This window comes from Monodon monoceros, unplaced genomic scaffold (genome assembly GCF_005190385.1).
Source record: "Monodon monoceros isolate NGI ecotype Baffin Bay Population unplaced genomic scaffold, NGI_Narwhal_1 Super_Scaffold_4, whole genome shotgun sequence".
Lineage (NCBI taxonomy): Eukaryota > Metazoa > Chordata > Mammalia > Artiodactyla > Monodontidae > Monodon > Monodon monoceros.
This window is the reverse complement of record NW_021703781.1, coordinates 11122456-11136310: the sequence shown is the minus strand read 5'-3', so window position 1 is coordinate 11136310 and position 13855 is coordinate 11122456. Positions and strand designations below refer to the sequence as shown.

Below are 13855 nucleotides of genomic sequence, written 5' to 3'. Positions count from 1 at the left end.
TCGATTGTAGCAATTTTAAGATGTTACATATGTGCTTTATATTTTCTCCAAATTTCACATCTCGTATTTCACATCTACTTTTTAAACTTCTTAATTCCACTTGCTCTGTCACAGATAGATGGGGCTCAGCTATATTTGATTCCAGAGCTGGTGCTTGACCCGAGCTCTCCTGTATGTAGTAAGGTGATACATGATGTGACATAGCTACCTATGAGCATCTGTCTCTGGGTGTGTTCCCAGTACTTTCCCAGTGAACTGAAAAACTCATTTCTTATTTCTACTGGGTGTGAGTATAGATCTGATTCCTGCCAGCCTCACTTTTCTTCTGCCAGTCTCAAGCTCCTAGTTTTTGACCTTGGGTCCCTTGATAGGACTTGCCTCTCCGTTCCATGAGTTTTGGTGTCTCTGGGAGTATACTATAGGAGTTGGTTTCTGAAAACCTGATTAAGTGTCCATTCTGGCATTGAGCTGAACTTTCACACTCTGCCTCTATAAGACATCAGGAGATTTTATTTGTTGGGGTCCCCTGGATCCTGGTTGGAAAATATCCGCCTCTGTAAAACATCAGAAGATATTATTTGTTGGGGTGTCATAGATCCTGACTGGAAAATATTCTAGACCTGAGATCGTCAATGTCTAATCTGCCTTGATCCTTGGTTTTAGTCATTTCCCCATGTCCATATAATCAATAAGCAATCAATAGTTCAAAAAGTTGCTTGAAGGATAAAATGAGAAAAAATATTGTTTTCCCTCTCCACATCCTAGTGGATCGCATTCCTGGCTTCAGTTTCATTTAAGCAAAATAAGAGATGTATGAAGAAAATGAATGGGTCTCCCCTTCCCTGAGAAAACATGCCATATTGGGTCCTCCTACTACTTTTTCCAACTCCCAGACTGCATATCATAAAGCATCCCATCAACTTCTTGTAGTTTTTCATTTGTGAAATTGAGGCAGGTTTTGAATTGGGTTAACTCTAGGACTGCTTTCAGTTTTAACACTCACTGATTCCACCTTTTTTTGTTTTTCTTCATTTTCCCATCCCTTGTAGAATTTAGTCACAGGTTCCCATGACGGATGGAATGAGGCAAATTGTGCCCCTTTTTGAGTGTATGTGCACATGTCTACGTGTGGGTCTCCATGTGAAGGATTTGATTGTCTTTTTATTACCATCCATAGTTGAGCATATAGATACGTTTTGGCGTCAAGCCATAGCAGACCTCCAGATGGTACTTACTGTTTTTTTTCGGATGTGTTTCTCCCTCAAAATAGTTTTAATTTTGAGAAAATGGTCTAGCAAGAGGCTTATTTAGGCCCTTGATACTCCTGAGTTGGCTGAATGGTATTTCTTTCTGTAGGAATAGGCAGCTGTCTTTTTCTATTGAAATGTAAACCCAGTCTATAGGGTTGGGCCTTAGATCAGAATTGACTGATCATTTTTTTTTCCAGTATCTGGGTTTTTTTCCTTGTGACTGAAAGTCAATTCAAGCTGGCTTTCATAAATAACAGGATTTTATTGATTCAAACGCCTGAAACTTTAGGATCAGGATAGGCTTCACAAATGGCTAGTTCCAGGGATTAAAGACTCGTCATGTAGATGCCGTCTCTCTCCATTTTGATTCTGCTTTCCTGTATTGACCTTACCTTTGGGTTGACCAACCCTCTCTAGGGACACACTGTTCTTACAGCTAGTAATTCCAGTGTATATTAGTTTTCTATTACTGTGAAACGAATTCCCAAAAGCTTAACAGCTTCAAACATCCATTTATTAGCTCACAGTTATGTAGGTCATAAATTTGAGTAGACTCCATTGGATTCTCCGCTAAAGGTCTCACAAAAATGAAAACAAGGCATTGGCTGTGATAGACTTTTATCTGGAGGTTCCAGAGAAGAGTCCATGTCCAAGCTCATTCAGGTCATTGCCTGAATTTACTTCCTTGAGGTTGTAGGACTGTAGACCCCATTTCCTTGTTGGTCAGCATCTGGGGGATAGCTCTCAGCTTCTAGACACTGCCTGCGTTCCCTCTCACATGGGCCCCTTCACCTTTGAGCCAGCAGCACCAAATCCTTCTGTGCTCCAAATCTCTGTGATGTTGTATTCTGCCAGCTGGAAGAAACACTCTGCTTTTAAAAGGCTCACCTGATTGGATCAGGCCCATCCAAGCAACCTCTGTATCCTTGGTCACCTGAGTTAGGACTTTAATTATATCTGCAAAATCTCTTCTTAGCAGCATCTAAATTCGTATTTGATTGAGTAACCAGGGTACAGGAATCTTGGGGGCCATCTTTAAGATTCTGCCTATCACACAGTAGAAATGGAGTCCTTTCTAGATCCATAAAGTTCCATACTTGAGTCTCATGTATCTGGCTTGTGACTTGTAGCCCATTCTTGAACCAATCACTATGACCTTGGGAAACTATTGAAGTCCATTCCATGAGTTGAAAATGAGACATATTCTATTTTTCGAAAATCCACATCTTATCATGTAGAAAAGCTCAGAGTCCTGTTTTAGAACGTGAGTTTATAGAACTATACTATTCTCTCCCAAACATCTTGTTTTTACTGTTTATTTAATAAAGTAAACATATTGAGGATATCACAAACGGGTAAAACTAAGTACACGACTCCCTCTTCCTAGGTTGAAATCTAATCATCTGGCTGGAAGGAAATTTGGTTTGGGTTATCATGTGTGGTGGCAAGATTGCCCTTGTTTAAGAAAGAAGTGCCGCTATTACCAGAATAAGACCTGGATCCTCTTGTTAACAGAGGACTACTTGAAGTGAATCGCTTGTTCTCTTATATTGAATCTCTCCATTGGGTAGTGCAGGACAGTGAGGGCTGACCATCCTGAGGAAGCTGGGATGGGCTGAGCCGAGGTGTACTGGTCTTCAGTTAGACTTGGCTGCAAAGCATACTGGGACATAAGCAACACAGGCCCCACAGGGATTAGCCAAATACCCAGTGTCCCTAGGGATGGGGTGAATTTGGCGTTTTTTTGTAGCCATCACCATTGGAGGAAGTCCCACTTCTTTTGGCAAGAACACCCAGAGGACGGCAGCAGTAGTTCAGGAGGTAACACTGCCTTGCTTCTGAGCACCCCATACTTTATACTTCCTGATGTGGAGGTCCCGTTTCAGGGGGTACCAGGGCTGGAGGCCAGTGAGGCTGTCAGAAGGCTGGAGGTCAGGGAAAAGCTATTGTTCCTGGGACAGGTAGCGCTAAACAGGCAACCAAGGCAGCATTTAGGGTGGGTCAAGTCCCTAGGGAATAGGGCAGTGTTTCTCAAAGTGTGGACCTTGGACCTCCTGCATCTAAGTGACCCTGCCCCAGGCCACAGAATCCGTGTCTGTCCCTGCCTGGGAGCGTACGTCTTTAACAAACTCCTCAGTGATTCGTAAGCATTTTAAAATTTCTGAACCAGGGCAGCAAGGAGGCTTGAAATTGGATACTCAGAAGGGCCTCCCAAGTACTGCCTAAAGGGTCCAGGCAAACAACAGTAATATTCAATGCAGGATTTTTATGGTTGGCCCCTATTCTACTCATTGTGCTAGGCACAGCCGTGAACAATGGCAGCATGCTTCCAGCCCTTCTGGAGCTGGAAGGAGCCAATAAACAAGTAGAGAAATAAATAAAATTCTATATTATAGTGAGTGTTGGGAAGGAAAAAATCAAGATGCTGAAAGAGAAATTGGGGGGCCCTCTTTGGATGAGGTAATCAGAACTGGCTTAAGATTTGATGGAAATTTGACTGTGAAGCAACTACAGCTGAATTCAAGGCCTGGGGAGGTAGGGGCAGGGAGTAGATGGAAAGGAGGGGTGGGGTGCGTGCGTGTGCGTGTGTGTGTGTGTGTGTGTGTGTGTGTGTGTGTGTTGGGGGTGGAGCCTACACAGGACACAGGAAAGCTCAGGGAAGAGAGTGGTAAATAGAAATGGGATTGTTTGGGACCCTGTTGTATCCTCTGTTTTGAGCAGATTTCCAGTTTGATTTTGCCACAGAGAATCAATGCACAGTTCTTGGATAGATAGAGGGATGGGAGAGGGTCACGAAACCGCTTCACAGAAATTAAAAGTAAGCTGTCTCTCCTCTGCAACTGGTGAATTGCAGACAAAGGCATCCTAAAATAGTATTCCACCATCCAGCCTGTGTGGGTGTTCTATTCCAACCAACTAAAGTGGGACCCGGTAATTGTAGAGGAGAGAAAATGAGTAGAGTATTTTCTAAAACAAGTCGCATATTTTCCATTATGTAAAAGAGAAAAATTAGCTTGTAGAAAACCACACCTAGGTTTCATGGACGTATCTCTGGTTTCTTTGATGACCAGATGGGAGAACTGGGGAAGCAGAGGTAGGCATTGTTCTTTAGAGGATCCATCAGCCTTTGTTCAGTTTTCCTGCAGATCGTAGAGACCCATTCAGGGAGACTTTGGATGTAAACCTGGAAAAGCCAGCTGGCAGGCTGGCCTCAAGGGAGGGGCTGGGGGCAGCCTGCCAGGGACCAGGAGCCCCCCCACCCCGCGGCCCCCGAGCAAGAGAAGGGCCGGAGGTAGCACTGGGACCACAGGGGTTGGCTGCCCTTCATTTTTCTGTAGGGGTAAAGCTCATTCCTGCATAAAAGGTCACCAAGTCAGGCAAGGTTGGAGAGTGAAACAGCTGCTTATTCACTCTGTCCGCAGGCTTGTGGTGTCTTTCCTCCATCACCCTATGACAGTGTAGTAGCCATCTCCCCACTAGACTGGAGCCCCATGAGGAAGGGGCTGACATCAGTCTCATGCTCCAGAGCCCAGTGTATCTCTTTGTGCGTTGAGAGCTGCCGGAGCCTGGGAGCTGCACGTGTGCTGGTACAGCTGCTGGGGGCATGACCCTCACGTGTGTGTTGCAAGCAGTGCTCCAGCCTTCTCAGGGGAGGCTCTGTGGGGCTCAGCCCTGATGGGACAGGCTGGATTCCTCCTGTTGCCCACTGGAAGGACATGTATGTGACGGTGGCATAGATTGCTCATAGGTAAAGCCTCCAGCTTCCCCTGTCGTGCGTTCTCTGGTCACCAGGCTTCATCCCACACGGGGCATCCAAGCCTCCACTCTCTGTCCCTGTGCTGAGGAACAGCAGGTGGTCCTCAGGTAAGGGGTCAGTGAGGGTTGGGGAGGGACATAGCTGATGACAGTCGGTGAGCAGAGTTTCTTCCATTCTGCCTCCTCAATTCCAGCAGTTTATGTTTTCCCTTCTCCTTGGATGTCTTCTTGTCCCTCGAGACCTTCATCTCCTCTCTCCTGTTCCATTTGCCACTCTGCTCTCCCCCATTCCTTTAAGCTTCCTCCTACCTGGTGTCTGAGAGAGGAACAAACCAGCTGTGCAAATGGATCTCCTTCGACGCTCGGAGCATCAGTTCGGTTTCGGTATGAGTACAAGTGAGGGAGGAGGAGGGCGGGAAGACGGGTGAGAACCACCTGTGACTACTCCCAGTGGTAACTGGGTCTCAGCATTACACCCCACTCTCTGGGGGAGGAGAGAGTCCTCTGAACGTGACCTGACGAGCTCCTCTGCGGTGAGATTCTTTGCTGTTGATTTGTGTTGTGTGAACACTTGCTTCAGTTCCACAAACACCTTCCAAGCATCCACTCTGTCAGGTTCTGTGCACCAGCCTCAGTACACGGACATGTTTGCTTTTCTTTCCTGGAAAGTTGGAAGGGAACTTTCAAGTCACGTAGTCTCAGGTCCTTCCTGGGCAGATGCAGAGTGAGGCCCTGGGGGTAGAGTGATGAGTCAAGGTCAAGAGATGCTATGGGGTCTGGCCTCCCACACCAGCAGCCCTCTGCCCAGCAGCCCCTGGGGTTTGGAGATGAACGTAATAACCACGGAGTCCAGTGCTTGAGTGTTTCCCACGTGCTGATGCTGTGCAAAGTGCTCTCTGTGCCTTGCCTTGTTTAACTCTTCGAGCAGGCGCCACTGTCACTGTCATTATTGCCTCTTTTTATGCATGAGGAAACTAAGGCTTAGAATAGCCAAGATTCTTGCCCCAAGTTAGCTGCATAGTATGTAGCAGAGATGGCCTCTGGTTCGGTGTGAAGGCCGTGTCCTCCTCTGCTTTGTAGAATCTACAAGAGCACGTAGAGTTTACAGGAGGTGGCTGGTTCCACGTCCTCCCTCTAAATGTAGAGAAGGACTGGTTTTCTTTGTTTTTTACTTTTTGTTTTTTAAAATTGTGGTAAAATAGATATAACATAAAATTTAACGTTTTAACCATTCTAAAGTATACAGTTCAGTGGCATTAAGCACATTCACACGGTTGTGCAACCATCACCACCATCCGGCTCCAGAACTTTATTTATCTTCCCAACCTCAAACTCTGTACCCTTTAAACACTAACTCCCTTTCCTTCCCCACCAGCCCCTGGCAGCCACCATACTACTTGCCATCTCTATGAATTTCACTGCTCTAGATACTTGTCCTTTTGTGACTGGCTTATTTCACTTAGCATAATATCCTCAAGGTCCATTCATGTCGTAGCGTGTGTTAAAATTTTCTTCCTCTTTAAGGCTAAATAACATTCCACTGTATGTATATATCACATTTTATTTATCAGTTCATCTGCGGATGGACACTTGGGTTGCTTCCAACTTGTATTAATCTGCTAATACCCTGTTAGGACTGCCATTAACAAAAAGATACCAGAGGCTCGGTGGCCGAAACAGCATTTATTATCTTGCAGTTCTGGAGGTAAGAAGTCCAAGATTAAGGTGCTGGCAAAATTGGTTTCTCCTGAAGCCTCCTCCTTGGCTTGCAGATGGCTGCCTTTTCACTGTGTCCTCACATGGCATTTCCTCTGTGTATGTGCATCCCTGGTGTCTCTCTCTCTATAAGGGCACTGGTCATATTGGATTAGGGCCTCACCCTTATGACCTTATTTTACCTTAATTGCATCTTAAAAGCCCTGTCTCCAAATATAGTTACATTGTGGGTTAGGGCTTCATATATGAATTTGGGGGAGACAGTTCAGTCCATAATACATTTCTTGGTTATTGTGAATAATGTTGCCGTGAACATGGGTATACAAATATCTGTTAGAGTCACTGCTTTCAATTCTTTCAGTGGGTTTGCTGGATCATACAGTAGTTCTGTTTTCAGAATTACCATATTTGAGGAACTACCTATTTTTAGAAACACCTGTTTGTGGAACCACCATACTGTTTGCTGTTGCAGCTGTACCGTCTTACATTCTCACGGCATTATTTCTTAATTTTCAGAGTAGTTTTGCTCTTTTTGAGAGGTCACTCCAATATCCAAAGTCCTTCAGTTGGAAGCTTGCCTGGAATCATTCTTTTTGCTTCCCAGATGCTTGGGTACTAAATCTTTCCAGAAACTTGGTGCCCTTGCTCCTTCTGTACCACCTGTCAGTAGCCTTGGGCTCTTGCTTCCACACTTCGCTTCTGGGAAGACATCCCAGAGAGGAAGAAGAAGCTATAAAAAAATGGCCTGGTGTCAGGCAGATGCTTCATCCAAGCTGTGGGCTCCCAGGCAGCAGCCCCTGAGCACAGGGAGGTTTGTACTAGGTCTTGCTCCAACTCTGAGCTGAGCAGAGGAGGGGTCCTGAGCCTGCGAGGGACCTGCAGCTTTCAAACTGGCCAAGAGACAACAGATTTAAGACATTCCTCAGTGAGCAGCTGTTTTTTAAAATTTTTTTACTTATTTTTTTTAACATCTTTATTGAAGTATAATTGCTTTACAATGGTGTGTTAGTTTCTGCTTTATAACAAAGTGAATCAGCTATATATATATCCCCATCTCTCCTCCCTCTTGTGTCTCCCTCCCTCCCTCCCACCCTCCCTATCCCACCCCTCTAGGTGGTCAGAAAGCACTGAGCTGATCTCCCTGTGCTATGCGGCTGCTTCCCACTAGCTATCTATTTTACGTTTGGTAGTATATATATGTCCATGCCACTCTCTCACTTTGTCCCAGCTTACCCTTTCCTCTCCCCATATCTTCAAGTCCATTCTCTAGTTGGTCTGCATCTTTATTCCCATCTTGTTCCTAGGTTCTTCTGACCATTTTTTTTCTTTTTCTTTTTTTTTTTTTTTAGATTCCATATATATGTGTTAGCATACGGTATTTGTTTTTCTCTTCTTAGTGAGCAGCTTTTAAAACACCGCTGTGGGTTCATATGTACTCACATCAACAGCATGATGAGGGTGTGTGTGCGGGGAGGGGTTGGGATGGGAGGAGGTGCGGGGCGTGGATGTGTATGTGAGGTAAGGTGTGAGGGTGTCAGGGCACAAGGGGTGGGGTAGGGTGTGAGTGGGAGATGGGAATGAGGGTGCATCTGGGGCGGAGTGTGTGTGTGATAGGGCGTGAGGGTATGTGTGGGCCATGGTCTGGGGGTGTGTGTCTGGAGTGGGATGTAGTGGTGGTTATGAGGGTGTGTGGGGAATAGGTTATATGAAGGCGGGCTGTCAGCAGGTGCTCGGGTGCGTGTGTGCGCATGTGTGTGTTGCAGGGTCAGAGCAGGGAAAAGGACACACGACTCCACTCCGGGTAGCCCCCCGTCCCCCACCAGGAGCTCTGGGGCCTGCAGAGCTGCCCTGTTGCAGGGGACTGGGGCCCAGCCAGGGACTCGGCATGACTCACTTTGACCTGGTTGGGGGAATGAATTTGCCGGGGTGTCTGCATCACAGCAGCATACGCATACATGCGTCAGTCTGTCTGACTTTGCTCTTATTAAGAACCGCTGGAGGAATTTAAAATGAGAAAGGAGGAGGGGGAGTGGGGAGTTTGTGCTGGCAGTGATGAATGGTAAACTGCTTCTCCCTCAGTGGCTGGGTCAGACTAAGGGACCAAGGTCATCTCCCTCCATCCCTCCACTCTGTCCTTGGTAAAAGGCAGCTGTATCCATTCCATGTGAAAAGAGTAACTTCAGAAGATACACGTACAGACACACACACACACACACACACCCCTACACACCTACAGGCACGCACACACCCCACACGCAGATGCAGATAAGGGAGCCCCGAAGCACCTCCCAGCTGCCAGGCGGCCTCTGCAGCAGTCACTGTGTGCGCTGCGGGCTTTTATGAATGGTAGCCTGGGAGGGGCCTAATGTCATTCGCTCCTGATGTCAGCACAATGAATGAAACACTTGCAAAGCGTAAAGGCTCAACCACTGGGGAAGCAGATACCTTCTCAGACTGGTTCTCCGGGTGCAGTGTCTCTTGCTGACGAAATCATCAGTCCCGTGTGTCACAGGTAATCAATATACGTTAGGATTGATATGAAGCAGAAACAGAGACTGCCTGTGGAAGAGCACGCCTCTGATGCCGGCACAGCCAGCCCTGCCTGAAGCAGCTGAGGCCGAGACCCCCTTCCTGCCAGGCGCCAGAGAAAGGAGCTGCAGACCCAGCGTTGCTTCAGGATCTAACTGAGCCAGCCCGATGTTCTGCTTTTGCTGGCAGAATCCCTTGCTGAAGCTCCAAGCCCTGGAAACTGATCTGTGCTCTGCCTTTTTGACATACCAGGAAGAAGCCGCTCAGGTGCACGGAGTCAAGGATCCAGCCCCAGCATCCAGCCAGAGTGCACCTGCTGAGGGGGCAGATGCCACAGGTAAGAGCCTGGGCTCGAGGGGGCGGGCTCCCCCTCTGTACTGTCAGGGTAGTTCTACGTCTTGCTGCTTCTCCTAAACCTGGCCCCGTGGGAAATAGTGCCTGGTGCACCGGGGAGCTGAGTGGGGGCGGGGGCAGGAGGAATGAAGATGTGCTGGAATCTACATCTCCCTCTCTAGCTGGGGGCCAAGGGTCAGACTTCCAGAGATGGTGTCAGGTGAAAAGCACCCGTAATACCTGGTCTTCGTTTTTCCTATTTGGTCTCCTGTGACACACAAGTGGCATGTTTATATGTCACTGGATTTAGATCATCTGTGCTGTCTTGAGACTCAGCTCATGATATTTTTGAGGGATTAGGGGAGTTTCAACATTGCTACTTCGTTTCTTCTGTTAACTGCTTGTAGGATGATCCATCACCCCAGGGAAGGTGGAGGTGAGTGACACAGCTCCTTCCAATGCTATATTGTCTTTTTCTGTCTCATTTTTTTAGCATTAATTTCTGTGTTGAAAAGTCTCAAACTTGGGTCTCATTTGGCTGTTAGTTTCTCTAGTTTTAATCTCGGAGATAGTAGGTTGGCTAGCAAGCAGAACGCAAATCAATGCTCCCAGGAAGACTTTGATGGGAAAGAAGTACTAAATTTATATGGGCAGGAATGAGAGCACAGCTTATCTTTTCTAACATCAGTGGGTCAGAGGTTTGCACACTGGTTTCTGAGTGGATGGTAGAAATAGGCTTAGGTGAGCTTGCTTCATGAGATGTCCTTTATCTCCAGGAGTTGAAGGAAGAGATTTACAAAGGTAATCTGTATCCATACCATTAGCAATAGTGCATTGAAGATATTACTGTTTAAAACAGACCCACATGATCTAAGTAGGCAGAACAGCCATCTCCAGTGTTTGAATATGTATTAATAACAGTGGCTAATAATAGCTAGTAATAGTAGCTACTATTATTATGGAAGACTTTCTGTGATCCAGGCACTGTTCTAAGCACTTCATAGCTGTTAATTTAAATCCTTAAACCTGTGAAATAATACTATTCATAGTAAGGACACTGAGGCCTAGTGTGGCCCTCCTGGTAAGTGGCAAATTACTTCCCTATGGATGCAGGTAGCCAGTTGGCTGTCCTTGTTGCCTGGTGAGCTCCTCTGCTCTGTTGGCCATTGTGTTTGGATGAGATGCAAGTACAATCAGGTAGGAGCCAGTGTCAAGCCAGTTAGGGATTGGAGTCAGATTATTAGACAATGCCCTTCTTCTTCTACCAACCCCATATTCCACACCCTGTAAACAGCATACAAAACACATAGAGAAGTCCCAAGCCAAATACAAATTAACTTTTGAATTATCTGCTGCTTTGTATAGCTTCACAAGTATCTGGCAAAGGCTGTTTAATAAAATATTTGCTGCCTGTTGGATATGGAGATACATATATAGATATATACACACACACATATACATATATGTGTATATATACATATTTTAGCATGACTTTTATGTGTATGTGTCTTATTTTTTCCAAAGGTCAATAATAGTTTTACGTTTTCTCATTCTGGATGGACGGGATTTTGAATAAACTTATTAACACATTCTTTATAAAATAGAAATATGTACTAAGTTTATGTAGGGATCACCCACACAGAGGAACCATCAATATATTCCATGTTAGGTGTCAAATGGCAGAAATGGGCAAAAGTCTCTTTACAGAGGAGGCCTGTAGGCTGGATGCTGGATTTTCCAAAATGTAGGTGAATCTGAGATACGCCAGAGTCCTTCCAAGAGAGTTTATGAAAAAGAGAGGTTTCCACTCTGGTGTGTGTGTGTGTGTGTGTGTGTGTGCACGCACGCACACGCACAAGTGCACACGTGCACTAGGCAAGAACATTTCTTCAGCTCCTGCAAGTTTTCAAAGATAAAACCTATCCTGATGTTTTTGGCCTTTGCAGAGCTTATGAATAAGGAGTCTCGTTTAGCTAAACTGACTGCATGGGAATTGATGCAGGGAAAGTGAAGAAGTCCCAGCCTCGATTTTGGACCTTGGAATGCTTTATTTCACCCATGTTTCACTGTAATTTTATTTAAAAAATATACCTTTGACACAATCTATAAACCACCTACTCTAGATGTTTTCAGGGACCTAAGGAGTTTCTTCATTTGGCAGGAATATTGCCAAAGTGATCAGCATTTGAAAGAGGCTTTCACAGTTCAATTTATGGGATAGTGTGGTCTCACTGGCTTCCAAGACACACTCTTCTAGGAAGGCCCTGCATTTTCTAGTCCACGTGTCACTCAGAAGGGAGAAATTTATGCTCATATTCGATCAGCTGTTCTTAACTCGGGGCCTGTGAATGGATTTCTTGAGTGATCTTTGAACACCTGGAAACTATAGTTTTGTGTGTGTGTGCGTAAAGCCCTGATAATAGTGTGGTTGCATAGATGAGCACAGATGTCGTAACTCTGTAAAAGACTACAGTAACTTAAAAAATTTTTTTTTCTCTTAAAGTCTAGAATCTAGCCCTGGGCCTTAGATGTCTATAAATATTGGATTAGTAATTGTTGATGTGAATATTTGGTATAAGAAGGACAAAATCCAACAAGGGATTTTTACAGGAATATCTGGATATAATATGCTACTAATTAACCATTCAAAGCAAACATTCAGAAATAAAACTTGTGATTTAAGTAGGTTTCAACCTTACTTTCGACTTGATTTAAGGCATGACTTAAGTAAAGTTGTTTAACTTTTCTTTAAAAGTCAAGGTTAGATTTTTAATTTTTTAATTTATTTTAATTTTTTTGGGCCGTGCCACATGGCTTACGGGATCTTAGGTCCCCAGCCAGGGATTGAATCCAGGCCCTTGGCAGTGGAAGCACCAAGTCCCTAACCACTGGACCACCAGGGAAGTCCCTGAAGTTGTTTAACTTTTGCAGGGGGCATCTGAAATGCTGGTCTGAGCAAAGTACCGTATTCTCTATGTCTTGAGATCGAATATTGTGTTTTAACTTGAGTTTACAGGATACAAAGATTAGTCTCACCTAGTAAAATACCTGAGATGCTCCCTTGTTCTAGAAATCCAATTACAAACTGCACTTGCAGCAAGAGCAGATTTTATGGCACCCCGAAGGGACACTGTGTTCTAGAGAGTGCTCCTGAACCTGCCCGCACATCACAATTATCAGCAAGCTTTTATACCTGGGGATTTTCGGTCCTCATCTCTAGACCGTCTAGGGTTGGAAGTCCTGGAGTCTTTATATTTCGTAAACATTCTTGAGCATTGGGAGCCACTATTTAAGTGGACAGTGTCTTGAATTCAGAGAGAAAGAAGGTCAGGTTCTCTTAGGTTTTCTTTGACTCAGTTTCATCTATGGAAAGAAGCTCACAGACCACATGGACTTATACCTTAGGGTCTGTGACCAGTTGGCTCAGTCCATTCACTTCAGGAGAAAGGTGCTCAAGCTAGAGCTCGAGATGGGCGGGCTGGGGACAGGGACAGATCTGAGGGATGTAGAGGGCTTTAGAGAAAAGGGATACAGAAGGTACCAGCTGCAAGGCAGCTTTGGGACTGTACAAAGGGTAACCAACTGCCCCAGTTTTAGCACTAAAAATTCCGCATGCTGGGAAGTCCTCAATTCCAGGCAATCCAGGACAGCTGGTCACCCTACCTCTAGGTTGCAAACCGCATAATGCGAGATGGAAACCCACATGATAGCGAGGCTCAAATTCCTCTAACTGAATCAGCAGCCCTCTCTTACAGCTGAAGCAAATGTTTCCACCAGACATTAGTAAGCATCTATTCTGGTGGTGTTGATGGGAAAATGGAATGAGGATTGTCTTTTCACCAGTTTTCATTTCCAACGTATGTACAAGGACCATTTGACGTTGCTCCCCATGACTAAGCATAGTAACCCCTGTTCTGTCTGAGCACAGGTGATGGAATTTTTAGCAAAAGCTGTCACTGGAGATAACTGAAGACTTATTACTGTAAGTAGTAATTCTAAAGCAATACCTAATTAATTATTTTATTATAAAATCTTGACTTTCACATTGAACTTTCCATTTGGGTAAAAGCCTTGTTGCTAACGTTGATTGAAAGCACTAATGTAGTATATCTAGGTACGGTCTATAATTATTCCCATAAAGAATACTGTATGGTCTGTAGGTCTCTTCCTAAGGTTGAAGTTGAAATGGGGCAGACTCGAAGAGAGCCTGACCTTCTCTGTCGTATTTTAAGACACTGTCTATCTGACCAGATGTTCCCAATTACTTGGCA

General features: G+C 45.1%; 1 protein-coding gene across 8 annotated transcripts in view; it reads left to right on the top strand.

The window, feature by feature from the left end:
- The window catches only part of FAM13C (family with sequence similarity 13 member C), a 136299-nt gene that overhangs the window by 84573 nt on the left and 37871 nt on the right, over nucleotides 1-13855 (top strand). For all 8 annotated transcript variants that reach the window (XM_029200892.1, XM_029200890.1, XM_029200888.1 and 5 more), the window contains one exon: nucleotides 9504-9588. In XM_029200892.1, coding sequence (XP_029056725.1) covers nucleotides 9504-9588 — 85 coding nt within the window. The remainder of the gene's footprint in view (nucleotides 1-9503; nucleotides 9589-13855) is intronic.